Source organism: Pyrus communis, chromosome 10 (assembly GCF_963583255.1).
Source record: "Pyrus communis chromosome 10, drPyrComm1.1, whole genome shotgun sequence".
Classification (NCBI taxonomy): Eukaryota; Viridiplantae; Streptophyta; class Magnoliopsida; order Rosales; family Rosaceae; genus Pyrus; species Pyrus communis.
The window spans coordinates 4,812,767-4,828,718 of record NC_084812.1 but is presented as its reverse complement, the minus strand read 5'-3'; the positions used below and the strand labels follow the sequence as shown (position 1 = coordinate 4,828,718).

Genomic DNA, 15,952 nt, shown 5'->3' with positions numbered 1-15,952 from the left:
ACATGATGTTCTATGTTAGTGATATAACGTCATGTAAAGAGAATCGGGACACAACTTTTGATATGTGCCGAGTAATGTTCAAGTGAGAGACAAAGTGACAAAAAATGAGCTTCAGATAAGTGAGACACAATGACTGTTATGTGCCGAATAATGTTTGAGTGGGAGACAAAGTGATAGAAAATGAGCTTTAGATAAGTGAGATACAATGACAGTTTCAACGGACATTTCAATAAGGAGTGATTTGTGCACATATTTTTCACCTTCGTTCACTCTCTTAATTATGATCATTGATTTTATTTTAATTGTTCGATTTAACGGTTAAAAAAAAAACAGTAAAAGGATAAAAAACCGAGTGGTCAAAAATCAAATGCCTTCAATAAAAAATCTCAGGACGCGTGTGTATCATCCACGCTAGTGGAGTGGACTACCGGGGTGTATCTCAATAGACGGACACAACCAGAGACACGCACAGAGAGCGTGAGAAAGTGAGAGCGAACCGAGCGAGGAGAGAGAGTGTGAGAGAGAGATTATAATAAGGGTTTTGAAGTCAGAGTCTCGCAACCACCAAACTCGGCGGAGTAGCCATGGACGCTCAGTCGCAGCAGCAAGCTGGACCAGTGAAGAAGAAGGAGACTCGGGGCCGGAAGCCCAAGCCCAAGGAAGAGAAGAAGGACGACCACCAACAGCAAGCCAAACTCAAGAAGTCGCAGCAGAACGCCACAGTCGACGACAAGTACACTCAGTGGAAGTCCCTCGTCCCCATCCTCTACGACTGGCTTGCCAACCACAACCTTGTCTGGCCCTCCCTCTCTTGCCGGTACTCTCTCTCTCTCTCTCTCTCTCTCTCTCTAATTTTTTCTATTTCCCGCATTTTTGGGGTTTTAGGGTTTTTAGGGTTTTGGTGCAGCGTCGTGTCTCTCTGGTTTTGTTCTGTTTCTTAGGGTTTTGTGTCTGGGGGTGTGATTTTTCTTGTTTTAGGGTTTCTGAGGCAAATGGAGATTTGAAAGTCTGCATTTTTTTAATTAGCATTGTCGATCTGCTTGTGTTTTGGGTAGGTGGGGTCCTCAGCTCGAGCAAGCTACTTACAAGAATCGCCAGCGTCTCTACCTTTCCGAGCAGGCAAGCTTTGCTCATCTCAGTTTTGATTTCCCGCAGTTAGTTTTGAATATTTATGTAATTTGAAGGACAAATGTGTGCTTGGGTTTACAACTCAGAAATCATACTTGAAACGGTTAAAGTTGATGTCTTGTGCCGAAACACGAGAGGCCACCATGGTTTTATGTTCTTTTAATAAGGTATCGCCTTTGTGGTTTGTTGACAGACCGATGGCAGTGTCCCAAATACTCTGGTTATTGCAAATTGTGAGATTGTCAAACCTAGAGTCGCCGCTGCAGAGCATATATCTCAGGTATGCGTGATTGGGTTTGACATTTTGAATGAAGGTTAAGTCTTTGTTGACTCATTATTGAATACTTCATCTTTCAGTTCAATGAGGAAGCTCGCTCACCATTTGTGAAGAAGTACAAGACCATCATTCATCCTGGAGAGGTATGACTGGTGCACCTGTTTAAGTCTGTTTATTCACAATGAAAATTGAGCAAATGCACTTTACTTTTTGGGGGTTTGAGTTTAATGGGAAATGTTTAATACTGGTGTGAGAAATGAAGAAAAGACTACGTCTTTTGTTATCCAAAACGAGGGAAAAATATTGTTACCATTTACACTTCCATTCTTTCTCTTATATATTCTGTAAAATGTGTGTTTAATTCATTCTTCACTCATTTTGCGTATAAGCTGGTGATATTGGAAGCTTGCATGTACTTCTTCTTGAGTAACCTTTTCATATATTTTGACAGGTAAACAGAATCAGAGAACTTCCACAGAACACTAAGATAGTGGCCACGCATACCGACAGTCCTGATGTAAGTGTTTTTTATTTTATCAAGTTGGATGACATAGTCATGTTTCCTTTGTTCTCTATGCGTGTTGTTTATTTTGAAGTTACAGTTGCAAATTTTGTGAAATTTAGGTTCTAATTTGGGATGTCGAAGCTCAACCTAACCGTCATGCTGTCCTAGGAGCTACAACCTCGCGTCCAGATTTGGTGAACTTTTTTTCCACGTCTCTTTTCATGAATTTCTCAGTATTTCAATATTGGACCCTTTCAAGACTTGTGTGATAATGCGTCAAAGGAATGGCATTTGTCTTTGACCTTTGCTTACTACTATCTTTGTTTAATTGAAAAATATTGAACCCGTTTAACTATTTTCTTCTTTCAGATTTTGACTGGACATCAAGATAATGCAGAATATGCCCTTGCAATGTGTCCAACTGAGCCCTACGTGCTCTCTGGAGGTGGGCATTTTTTTGCTTCTAGTTGTATTTGGATATCAATGATGCTGTTATATATTTAACTTTGCCTAATGCACGTAGGTTTATTATGCTATAGTTTGCTCCTTTTGTTTTGAAGTTTCCTATATTTGTACTGTGGCAGGGTAAGTTTATTGTGAACTCTAATGACTTTGCTGGATGTCGTTTGTTTTTAATTTGTGATTGATTTCAAGCGCTCAAAGCACTAACACCATTCTTATTGTTAGAAGATATCGGATATGTATGTTATAAAGGCCTTTTTATTTTTTTACTAAAAATAAATTTTTGTGCAGGGAAGGACAAAACAGTGGTGTTGTGGAGTATTCAGGACCATATAGCAGCCTCTACCACTGATCCAGCAGCAAACAAGTCTCCAGGATCTGGTGCATCAATCATTAAAAACTCAAAGTCTGGGGATGGTAATGATAAAGCTACTGATGGTCCTACTGTTGCTCCTCGGGGAATCTACTATGGGCATGAGGATACAGTCGAAGATGTGGCGTTTTGCCCATCTAGGTAACTTACGCTTACTCAGTCACCTACCCTTAACTAAACTATTAAAGATATGGAACCCTCATTCGTTTTACACCTTAGCAGTTGCAATTTCTATACATATGACATGGCCTTTAGTTCTTATGATATTACATCTCTACTGAAGTTCACAGGAGTTCTGTAGTGTTGGTGATGATTCTTGCCTCATATTATGGGATGCACGTGTCGGCTCTAGCCCTGCTGTAAAGGTTATGCGTCTCATTCTTCTTTTTGTCTTTCCTTTATTTCTATATGGCTTTGGCAATGGAGTTTGGTGAATAAATTGGTATGCATGTAGAATTTGGCTTAGTAATGTCAGTGTGCAGTGTTTATCTTTGACTATTCTGCTGTTTGAAGAGTCCTGCTTGATCATGAATACTAACAGGCCTATTGGAGAATGCTTTTAGGGTGTTTAAATCTGCTACTTAAAGAAATTGTGTTATATTTATGTTATTTGCTGTAATCACCCTTAATCTGTGGCTCTATATTTCAAAATGTACAGCCTATTGTTCCCTCTCAACCCGTTCACATTTATGTACCTTTTTTCTTTTGACCTTGCTAAATATCTCCCATCATTAATCTTGGAAGATCCCTATTCCTTTCACTCTGAATTTTTGCTTTTACTTATTGTACGTGTTGGCTGTTCTTGTTTCTGATTAGCAGGTTGAAAAGGCTCATGATGCTGATGTTCACTGTGTTGATTGGAATCCCCATAATGATAACCTTATTCTAACAGGGTATGTGCTAATGCCATGTTCCTCTCAGTTTTGCTGCTTCCTAATCCTCTGGTTTTGTTAATTATGCTTTATTGTTTGGGCTAATGAGAAGATACGAGACCAAAGTTGTTATGATTTGTATACAGGTCAGCAGATAATTCTGTACGCGTGTTTGACCGTCGGAATCTCACTTCTGATGGAGTGGGGGCACCCATATATAAATTTGAGGGTCATACAGCAGCTGTTCTTTGTGTTCAGGTAATGATAATACTGCTGCTTTTGTTGCTACTTTCTGTTTCTAGAAATTTAGTACATCTGTTTCAAGAACTGCGTCTTATCTGTTGGTTGCATTTGTGTTTTCAGTGGTGTCCAGACAAATCGTCCGTCTTTGGAAGTTCTGCAGAGGATGGCCTTTTAAACATTTGGGATTATGAGAAGGTATTTTGGCCTTCAGAATGTACCGTGGTTTTATTTTGTGTTAATCTAGTAATTTTCAAATCTTTTTCTTGATCTATTTTTTGACATAACGAACGAAGTGTTTCCAAATAAATGGAGTTTTGGCTTTTCTGTTCCTCTTCCCATAACTTCAATCAGATGGAAGTTGTTATAACTTATGAAAACATAATACGCTGCAGGTCGGTAAGGAGCGAGCTCCAAAAGGCCCAACTTCTCCACCTGGCCTGTTTTTCCAGCATGCTGGGCACAGGTTCGAGGCTCTCTCTTTTACTAACTTTATTTAAACATACTTTACGAATCCTTTTCAAACTTTTGATGTCTGGTAGAGGATCTTTTCACCCTTGATTTTCAACTTTCTGGTTTTCGGAAATTGTTTTACGTCTCACTCTTGGATTTCTATCTTTCCTGGTGTCTCTTGTATGGGCATCATGCCTGAGTCTATAATTGTGCCCATGCCACTATATGGTACTTTTTCATTATGTTATTGTGGTCTGTAAACTGAACATGATGCTGTATGTGTCTATATATCCATCAGTGGAATATTGAGGTTAATCTTTGCATCAAATGTTGATAGGAAGTTTTACACTGTACACGGTAGTGCTTTAGAGCCTTTTTTATCAAGTACCTTATTGCTTATAGGCTTCTAGGTCTTTTAAAGTTGTTTGCTCGAGTCTGAATGATCTTTGAAGTTATCTCTATAACATGTTAAAAATTACCTGGTAAACAGTTCTTGAAGTTTACTCATGGGAAATATGATCCCTTATTGTATCATTTGGTTGAATTGTCGGGCACTTTATTTTTTTTCTTTTATTTTCCTTGTAGTTTGTCGCTCATGGTTTGCTGAACTTTATAATTGTATACAGGGACAAAGTCGTTGATTTTCATTGGAATGCATCTGATCCATGGACTGTTGTCAGTGTGTCTGATGACTGTGATAGTACTGGCGGAGGGGGCACATTGCAGGTATCGGAATGTTTGTTCTTGTCGTCGTTGAAAGGGTTTCATTTTTCGAGTCATAAAATCATTTCCAAGAATATTTCATAATGAGAAACCATATAAGATTGAATATTACACATTACATAAGATTAAGAAAGATGTCGCTAGTTTAATATCGCGGAGATAGTTTTCTACATGGTGAATTATCTGCTGCTAACCCCTTTTTTGAATTTGAGCATTTCGATAAGAGGTGTTTAAAAGCATTGTAGTGATGGAGAAAATTTGTTAGGAAGCCAATTTCCTTTAAAAAGTTGAGCTTAAACCAAATTTTACTGGTGTACCAATGATGTGTTTTACCCTTACTTCCCTCCCTCCCTCATCTCCTACGTTAACTTTCTTCTGAAACCTTTGGTTATTGTAAAAGAAATTACGCTTGATTTGATGCAAAACTGATTTCTGAAGCTGACAATTGTCTGCAGATATGGAGAATGAGTGATCTGATCTACAGGCCCGAAGAGGAGGTTCTGGCAGAGCTTGAGAAGTTCAAGTCCCATGTTGTTTCCTGTACTTCAAAGCCTTGAGGAGTTGCGTGTTTATACGCTCTTGGGTTCCGGAGAAAAGGTTCTGTAGTAAACTTATTGAACGCAAACCTAAGCTATTATGTTAGAGAGGTAGTATGTCTGTTGAGCTATAGATATTTGCTTATCGGATACCTGTGATGCGAGGAGAAAACTCATGCTTAAACTAAGCTTTTGTTATGTATGCCGTCGTGTCGGAGTAGTATTCGGGATTAGAGATTGTCAATCTAACCGAGATGGTAGCATGGCTTAATCGTTTTACCGTGTTATCAATGAATTATTTGAATGACTTGATTATTTGGAAGGCTTAAGAGGGGCCAAAATTCCTTATGCATAAAAGTTTTGATGGTTTCCTTTGCTTGGTGAAGGTTTGAGGATTGCAAATGAGTCGGTACTCTAATTTGCATCCCTAGCCGTGTTTAAATTCTCTTATTCGAGTTTATCAATCAGGATTAGTCAATTATGCATTTGTTTTAGATTGATGAATTGAACTCGATCAATCGAGAGATTTTTCAATGTGTCGAACATCTTCTGTTCATATGACCCAAGGAAAATGCTCTTTATTGGTCTCTCAATAGGCGAAGCAAAATATAACTACGCTCAACCTAGCACTAGCAATGAGGAAAAAGAGGTCTTGCCTAGTAGTCACCATTCTCTTGTCCAGATCGGAAGTTGGAAATAAGGAGTTTGGTATTGAAAGGTAAAGTTGTATATAGAATTGAGCAGAAAGCTATGTTTCAGCTCCCCTTGAGGGGGACTTGGTCAACTACATTTTATCTATAAACAGAGGATTGATGGAAGCGAAACTCGAATCACACCATCAGGAATAGGTCCAAGCATTCCTCTTTTGGGTAGGTGAGTGGGGAAGATCAGAGCAAGCAAGGCATGAGATATTCGCCTTCTCCTACTCACATGTGTTTTGTGTAAACTCAGGAGTTCCCAATTCTCTCTAACGCATCGGCGAGAACGCTATAAGTTAACATCATGAAATAAACTTCTTTTATAGGATGTATAACAATACAATTGGTTTAAAATTTCTTTTAAAACCAAAAAAAAAAAAAAAAAAAAAAAACAAAACCAACCTATTGTATTATGACCCTTAATGTGCCAGCCCGTGTTTTCAGCACACTGAAAATTTTCTCTAATCAATTTAGTTGTTTTTTTATCTACTCTAATCAATGGCACCATGTTGTATCGAAATCGACTAATGAGTATAAATCTGGACAGTAATTGCAGGGAAATTGTTGCCCTCCATCCAAGTTTGAGTATAAGAAGCAACTCCCAAGTCGTCGCTAGCTTTGTCACCTGAAGGATTTGAATTGTTCTTTCTCGCAACCTGACTCGTGTCGTTCCCTTCCCATATACTAACGATTAACAAGATAAAGTCGTAAGAGAAGGAATATGACATGCAACAATGATCTGGCACGTTTATGTTGCAAGATTGGATTCAAACACGAAATTCAAATAAAATTGCATCCTGTTAAAGACTCGGTTGTCAGATAATATAACATTTAAATTGCACGATAAACCTTTCGTACAAAGAGAATTGGGTTATTTACACCTTATGAATGTTTCCACGCACTTTCTTACCCAATGTTTTACTTAACCAATAAGCTAAATAAACAAGGAAAGTGCTATTCATACTAATTTTTGCTTATCACACACCTAGACATTCTTGTTAATGTTTGGCCACTTATTTTTTTCAATTCATTTGATTCGATAGACAAAATTAAAAAAAAAATGTGAAAAGTAAAAATAAGTGTGAATAAAATTAAATGGGAGAATGATCTAGAAATATCAAATAAATTCCATGTCCAAAAGAGTATTTTACCTCATTAAATCGAAGGTACTAAAATCTTCTTTCTTTCTCCCCAAGCCTCCTTCCCCAACTCGGCAACTCTGCCACTAATTTCGCCGTTTCCTTCCTCACGCTACGCGCCACATCGCCACGCCTTCGAACGTAGCACAAAATCCTTAACAGAGCCCCGACCGTTGATCCCTCCACGCAAATGAGTCTCAACGGCTGAGATTATTCCAATATCGTCACAGGATGGGGCCCACCAATACGAGTCCACAATTCCTTTTTCCTTTTTTTCCCTCGTTTTCGGCATGGGACCCACCCGATATATACGACAATACACGCCACACCAAGCACACACACTCTCCACACAGTCCTCACTTCTCTCTCTCTCTCTCTCTCTCTCTCTCTCATGGAGGACATGCGCAAGAGACCCGGAAGCGAACCGGCGGAGGAGGAGGGGAGCGCCGCGAAGAAGCAGCGACATCTGGCGGCGGAACAAGTGATAAGCGACGACGTTGAGACTGTGCCCTCCAAGGCAAACGACTGGAAGCTCGAGGAGCTCGCGAAGCTCGTGAACAAAGACTGGCCGATCGTGCCCGCTGCAGGTGCCGCAGCGGTGACTTTCGTCGAGAACCCGTACTCGCAGCCCTGGGTGTTCCAAGCGCTGCCGTCGTCATACGTCACGATCAACCTCAACGAGGAGAGCTGCGGGCCGTCGTTCTCGGACTCAGTGTCGACGGTCATGGCGAGCGTCGACCTCGGCGGGTTGTACGGCATTTCGAAGGAGGTGCTGGGGTTGGAGTCCGAGAAGTGGTTGATGGAGGAGGTGGAGGAGGCTAGCGGTTTGTACGGACTTACAGAGGAGGTTATCGGTTTGGAATCTTTGAAGTTCGTAATGGCGGAGGAGAAAGAGGCGAGTGAGTTCGGCTGTGCGTCTGGTGAAACAAAAGAGTTGGCTCGTGGTGGTTGGGCGGGGGTGGAGATGGACTGGGACGATGCTGCGCTGGCGAGGTTTATCGGGGAAGACGGAGACTTACCTGAAGGGTGTGTTGAGTAGTTTTGGTAGGTGTATGAAGAAATGGGGTTTATGGCAATGGCGGCCATGGCAGCTGGTTGGTGGGTTTCTGCAGAGTAGGGTAGGAAATGAAAAATGTAGATAGTATAGGGACTAATTAGCAAAATTTAGGAACACAGAGAAAATGGTGTAGGTTCTTCGCAATTTAGTTTATTTACTAATCAACCCTTTTATTTATTGATTTTTCTATTTGGAGCCTTATTTGTTTCCTCTTTTTCTGCATTGACTGCATTGACTGGGCAGAAGGCCAGAGTCACAAATTTTCAAATTTCCCAAATGGCTATTTTGGTAAATGCAGTGAGTCCGCACCCACCTGGTACAGTGGGTCCCACATGCTACTTTCAAAATTTAGATTTGGATATATCTGGGTTTATTTGACCAAATTTTTTATTTGTTGATTTGGTCCTTGTGTATATCGTGCAATCTGCCAAACATGTGACAGATAAATCTTGGAACAACAATAAATAAGGCATGTTTTTGTTGTTGTTGAATCATATTCGGCCCTTTATTTCATTTTGTGCATTTGGAAAACAAGGAAATTGCTATAATATGCGTGAGCGATTGGGTTAGTAATAATGATTACCGTAGAGTATCGGCACATGGTATACTATTAATTACATCGTAAAAAATTAGGAATACCGAAATTTGAAAAATGTTAGGCTCGTTTGGAAGCGCTCAAAAGCATTTGAAGTGTTTCCTACAAGAAACACCAGTTATATGCTTTAGGTTTTACTTACATTGTCCAAAAAACATTTTAATAAAAAACACTTAGATATTTTAAAAGTGCTTTCAAACGTGTCCTTAATGTAATTGAATTAAGGTTTACGTGTTAGGTTTAGGATACTGCAAGCAAGCATGCATAACCTTGGTTCAAGTTTCAATTCACAAGCCCCAATTGGTAATAGCGACTCTAAAAGTTTTGCTCAAATGGGTTGGCCCTCTAAATCCATTAGTTGGCCCACTATGATCTTAATGCGGATAAAGTTTAATTTGGGCCTTAATAGCCCATTCATTGAGCTTCAGCTGCTGGTAGCCTTGGAAATATAAGGCTTGGACAAATCGAAACACTAATATATTTGTTCGAGAGGACATATTTATAAACAATTAATATTTGACTACTTAAATATGAGTATGAATTCTTACTTAAAATTATCCGTTGCCGATTTATATAACTTAGTGTTTATGATCGGAACCGTTCATATTATAATTCACTCTATAAATATCGCCTTTACAAAAAAAAAAGAAAAAACAATTAAAGCTAAAGTTATTTAATCATCGAATTATACATAAATAGGTGAACATAACTTTTAAAAGCATTGTCGACCGTCTATGTATTTGTTACAATAGATTGACTAAACGACCTTAGCTTAAATTCATTTTTTATAGAGATGATTTTTATAAAGTAATTCATAATATAAACGGGTCTGATCATAAGCACAGAGCCTTGTAATTCGAACGTGAAGAATTTTGAGTAGGAGTTCATACTCATCCTTGAGTATCCAAGCATTGTTCTTTATAAACTACTTTACTTTTTAAGAAAAAGAATTTGCATGTGATCAGATATCATAGTGAATATGGTGTTTGGATTTTATTCATGTGTCCCGAATTAGAAACTTCCACTAATGAAATACATGGCTAAAATTAATCCAAGATGGAACCTTATTCCATTCATTTTGGATGAACCATATCTTCTTCTTCTTCCTTTCTTTGTTAAGAATTTTCTTGGACCAGTAAGCTTGTTGAATTATTTTCTTCTCCTTTGGTGTTCCTCATCCTTTAAAGGTAAAAAGTTGATTTGATTAGGAGAGTTTACCTAATACCTATAGTGGTTGAGTAAACTATCAATAGAAATGTGTAAGATATCAAAAATGGGAGAAAGAAGATTGTAGATAGCTAGGCACTATGAAGTTAGGCCACTTCATGCCCTAACTAGCCACTTGAAGCTATGGCCTCGTTTGACAGTAATTTTTGAAAAATTGGTGTTTCTTGTAGGAAACATTTGAAGTGCATTTTTCAGGTTTTACTTACATTTTTATTAAGGATTGGTTCTAAAAACGTTTTCACCAAATACATTTTCAGCTATTTTAAAAACACTTCCAAAAAGAACCTTATATGTTTTTTTTTTTTTTCAACGGATCAAATAAGAGAAACATTACCTAAATAGAAAGTACAAGCAACCCCTAAACTAGGGTACAATTTGCGGCTTCAGAACCCTAGTCCTAAATTCTTGGGATAAGTTCTTCTTTTACCCATTTACGGAAATATTATACGACATCGCCAAAATATCTTTATGTTTTTGCACCATATACACAAATGTAGCATCGATGTAAAAAACAATGAGAAATTGGATTGAAATATTATCATTCCACGTATTTTAGTATGCGAAATAATCAATGAAATAGTAACCCCATACTCTATGTTCAAAAGTGGTGAAGAAAAGACGTTGGTGAAGACAGTGAAACCCAACAACAATAAGGCAATGATTTGAATCGATGGACAGTTTTGTACCCGATTCCAATCCCATCATTCTCTTATCAATTCCTCTTATCAAATCATCGATGTCGTTCATGGTAAAAGTAAAGTACCAATAATGAAAGGAGGTGGATTGTCTGCTGTTCCATTTTCATATTCTTTTCATGCCCTCCTTCTATTTTCATACTATTTTCATACTTTCTTGTAATGTGTGATCACGGTTAAGTTATGTTAATATTTTATATTAATTTTTTTTATAGAAATAATAAAACAAAAAGTAATAGGAATATAAAATGTTTGCGTAGTTTAACCGTGACCACATAAACATGAGGGCATGAAAAGAATATAGAAATAGGAGGACAGACAATTACCTCCATAAAAAAACACCTTTTTTCCCCCACAAGTAAAATGTTCCATGCTTTCTCCTTTGTTACATGCAACAACTAGTAAGTGTATACTTTCCCCTCCGCAATAAGTGGTCACGTACTTTCTCCTCACAAGAAGGATTTGCGTGAAATGGATTTACTAGTACGGTGGTGTATTGATTTTATAATATATGTCATTTTTAAGTTTTTATGATATTATTAGACTAGAACGTTACTTGTCGGTAAATTTATTTCATTTAAGTTACCTTCATTCTCTATCCGTGAGCGCAATCTCATATTCTTTAGAAGCATATTGAGCTAGCTCATGAGCAACAACGCTTGCTTTTGATGTAATACATACTTGTTATCTAATTTAGAAGGCATTTTTATAGAGAGTAGGATTTTCTCCCCTCCCAATTCCCTCCCCTTCCCTCCCCTCCTCTATCACTTTCCTCTTTTTCTTTTTTTGTAAAGAAGTCAACACAAGATATTGACGTTACTTAATTGTGCTCGCTCAAATAGGAGGAGAAAAAAGAAGAGAAAGATTTTAGAGGAGAGAGAATCATACTCTATTTAATCGAACAATTATAGCATATTACATAAGAAAATGTCACACCATACGATGTATATTTAATATTATGAACTTTGACTTAACAAGATCATTAACTTTGATACGGTAAGGATCGTGCAAGTTGCTAGCTTTCTTGGGATTACTCGCTGGCTGACTGTGACGATTGCTTGCCCTCACTTGAAAGCCGTTTCAAAAAATTATATTGAAAAATGGTAAGGAAACTCTCTCTTAAAGTGGGATTATCTGCCACATTACAGTTGAACGTTAATATCCGTACAAACATAGTAAAACATTGTACCAAAAACATGAGATGACATATAGTTCATAAAAAATCTCACTTTTGAAAGGATCTCCTAAACATTTCTCAATTCTAATAAGATTGTTTTTAATATTTCTCCAAGCTTATGGTTGAGCATCTTATTGCGTAGTCCGCGTTTCCACCTTGGGAGGTAGTAGACTAGTTGTCATTGTTACTATTGAAATATTATTTTTACTATCCATTATAACCAATTTTTTTATTTGAAGAAAATAAAAATCTATTTTGTGAACCTAACTTAAACTTTTGAGGTTGAATAACATCATCTAAGTGCAACTAGCTTTTAGTTTACTGATGTTTGTTTTAATTTTGCATGAGATCTTAGTTTCTGTTGTCTCCGTAGGAAACTGAATGATCTTCTCCATATTATATTGAATCAATGAAAAAATGGTCAATGCTACGGCCCCTTATTGTTTGATTTAATATTGATCGGGGATGAGTCTTAACTTTCATAGGTCCTTGGTTTGACCTCCTTGCTTTTAATAAAGTGGAGCGGATAAATTTTCTCGTACTTGCTCAGTGTGCTCCCCTTGCATCGAGTGCCCCACCCAGTTCATTGGCTATTGGCCTACAAAGCACTTGCCCGTAGCTCATGCTGCCTGAAAAGCGGGTGAGAACTCGACTCACACATACGAAGGCAATACATATTTATATTGAGTCCAATACCTGATGTAAACTCGTGCCATTAAAATGGATTTTTTTTTTTTAAATTTTAAGGAAAACTAATGAAAAGGGTTTGAAAACTTTGAGTTTTAATGATAAGGACAAAATAAAGGGTAAAATGAATATTACCAGAATTGATTTTTTAATGCAAAAATATGATTTTTCGTTAAAGTAAACAGTACCGAAAACTTTTCGTTAAATTTTTTTTTTTAATGTATATTGTCATATCGGCACTACCTTTGATGAAGATTTATGAAAAAAGTTTGGATATGCTAAAGAAAGAATTGAAATCATTGAATTATTGTGAAATGAATTGATAAACATGTGTGATCCCATGGCATAGTGTATAATAATAATAACGTTGGGGTCACAGTAATAATTAATAAATGTCATCATGTTGCTTATGGCCACAAAGATTCGTTACCTTTATATCACAATCTCGTATATTCATTCAGGTCACATGTTGAGCACACAATGTTGGTCAGAGAAAAGCTGAACTGTCTTCGAGTTTTCTAGATCTCTATAAAAGTGAAGTGTTGCGATGAAATCACTAATTGATCCTATTTTCAAAGAAAAAAAATCACAAGTTTACCAAAATAGACTATAGTTTAGGGTTTCCACAATGGATCCCATGCATCAATAAAGAGAAGGGTTTATACATCACAAACCACTCTTGCACCTCATGTCCTACAACTTAAGTTGAAGCGATAGTTGGCTAGGAGGGCTTATGTATGCGTTCGAGTGTTCAAAACTCACTTGTTTGTCAATATTTTATATATAATTAAAAAGTTTAGTTTGTAATATGAACATTTTATCATACTACAAGTAGGGATGGGAAAAATACCCATGGGTTTGGGTAACCTCCGTTACCCACCAATTTAACACGGTTACGGTTATGGGTAACCGTTTAGATAAACAAACGGTTATATTATAGGTATAACCGTTTGATAATTAAATTTAAATGGGCGGTTATAGGAATTACCCGCGGTTATAACGGGTATCCATCAGTTATGGGTATTATCTACAGTTATAACGGGTATCCATTTATCCATTTAATTTAATATATGTAAAATTAAAAATTAAAAATAAAAACCCTAAATTTTCAATCTCTCTACCAGACTCAGAGTCTCAAATGCCCCGTCCCCCCGCTCATCTCTCCCTCCTCATTACCCACTCTCTCATCTCCGCTGCTCATCTATCTCTCATCGCCGCCCTCTCTCTCATCTTTGTCGTCCTCTCTCTCATCTCTACCGCCCTCTCTCTCATCTATGCCGCTCATCTCTCTCTCCTCACCGCTCATTTTTCTCTCATCTCCGCCACTCATCTCTATCTCCTCGCCCCCCCAAGGTGCGTTTTACGCTTTCGATTTCATACTTATCTTATTAATTATTGATTTTTTTGTTCTTTTTTTTATAACTGAGTATACAATGTAAACCTAATGTGATCACTTACCTCTATTGGATTCATGCTAATTGGTGTCCGTGTTCCTAAATGGGATACCAATTCAATTTATACATTTCTTTTGTAGGCCTCTTTTGGTGACAACGAGTCGATGAGACTTTGTAATTGAACATGCTAAAACATTAGTGTGAAGCAAAATTCAAGAAGGACAAGATTGCCTCAATAAATAGGCAGGTTTCTTAGATACTTCCACGCGCAGCTCACATCCCTGGAGGGCTCAGCAGCAGAACACAATTGCCCGCAGCTTACCTACCCTTGGCAAGGAATTAAAGATAAGGATTAATTACCCAAATCCTATCTTTAATACATTCCTAATTGAAGATTGACTCCAATCAAGTAAGTAATCCTAATTTAAATCAATTAGGGATAATTACCCCATTATCTCAAGATATTATTTTCTATTAAATATCTTGGGAATATTTAGAGAATATATCTCCATTAAACATGGATGGCTCTAGTCCTATAAATACCTCATATTCTACCAATTTTTCAGGGCTTTTACAACCCTAAAAAAGCCTTAAACACTTCACTCTCTCACAGAAACTAACTTAGGCATCGGAGATCCTTTGACCTAACACCCCCCACCTCGTGGGCATGTGAGGCTTAGGTTTTTTTTTATCAAATGTGTTAATTGTTTTGCAAGTGCATTTTCGTCAAGATTGAAGATGGCGGAAATTTGCATCGACAATTAGTGTTCGAAAGTATTTAGTTTCGGAATATTCTGAAGCTTTGAATAATCTAGTATTCAAGATAATGACTACTTTTTGTTTTTAGAAGCTTTACTTTGTAATCATATGAATTATAATTAAAGACTTGCTTGGGTGTAGCAGAAAAATATCGTTCGTAAACTATTATTTCAATTATTGGAATTGTATGAGGACTTAAATGATTAAAATAATGAAATGCATGCTAAAATGTACATATAATGGTGTTTAATTGTTAGAAAATGAAAATTATGACAAATTTGTCTTTTGTAATTTTCAAGTTGTTACAAAAAAAAAAAAAAAACATGTAGAAGGGTGAAAAAGAGGAGTAAATGCGTAAAAAAAGGATAAACGGGTTCAGAAATTGGTAAATGGGTAAACGATTATGGTTAAATGAGCACACAGTTATGGGTATGGTTAACCGTTTATAAACGATAATGAGCATGAGTATAACCATTTATGCAATTACCCAACGATTATGCAGGTATGAACATAAACAGTTATGGGTAAATAACCGCAGTTACCCGTTCGTCATAACTGTTATCCATCCCTAACTACAAGTCCAACAAAAACACAATAATTAATAAACATTCTATCTGATGGAACTAAAATGTCAAAAGAAAATACCACACATTTTACACTTCACGAGTGATTCATTGTTGTAAGGAAAATTACACTTTTATACGTACGTAAAAGTAACTCATTAAACCGATCAAAACCGTCAAACTGATCAGGACCATTGAAATGCTCAGTTGGTGGGCTATCCCTCACCCGATGTACATGTGAAGGTTGGTGAAAGGCCCCATCAAACCCTTCAAAGTTTCAGATGTTCTGGGCAAATCCCACATCACAAATTTCACTTTTCCCCTTTGCCTCTGGTAACTTTTGGCTGAGAAAAATCAGATCCTTGTGTCCAAGTAGTAAGAAATGGCAAATC

At 37.3% G+C, this 15,952-nt stretch overlaps 2 protein-coding genes across 2 annotated transcripts; both read left to right on the top strand.

Annotated features, from left to right (window-relative positions):
- Positions 1-469: 469 nt before the first annotated feature.
- On the top strand, positions 470-5,884 carry LOC137747207 (WD-40 repeat-containing protein MSI4-like). The gene is made up of 15 exons (XM_068487272.1): positions 470-817; positions 1,056-1,119; positions 1,322-1,408; positions 1,486-1,548; positions 1,857-1,922; positions 2,030-2,104; positions 2,280-2,355; positions 2,664-2,886; positions 3,029-3,110; positions 3,565-3,638; positions 3,764-3,875; positions 3,981-4,055; positions 4,253-4,323; positions 4,937-5,036; positions 5,489-5,884. Exons 1-15 carry the CDS (start codon positions 585-587, stop codon positions 5,588-5,590), a joined length of 1,503 nt encoding a protein of 500 aa, XP_068343373.1. The 5' UTR covers positions 470-584; the 3' UTR covers positions 5,591-5,884.
- Positions 5,885-7,806: 1,922 nt separating this feature from the next.
- LOC137747017 (uncharacterized) lies at positions 7,807-8,569 on the top strand. Its single transcript, XM_068487014.1, has one exon. It carries the CDS (start codon positions 7,807-7,809, stop codon positions 8,443-8,445), a length of 639 nt encoding a protein of 212 aa, XP_068343115.1. The 3' UTR covers positions 8,446-8,569.
- Positions 8,570-15,952: the final 7,383 nt, after the last annotated feature.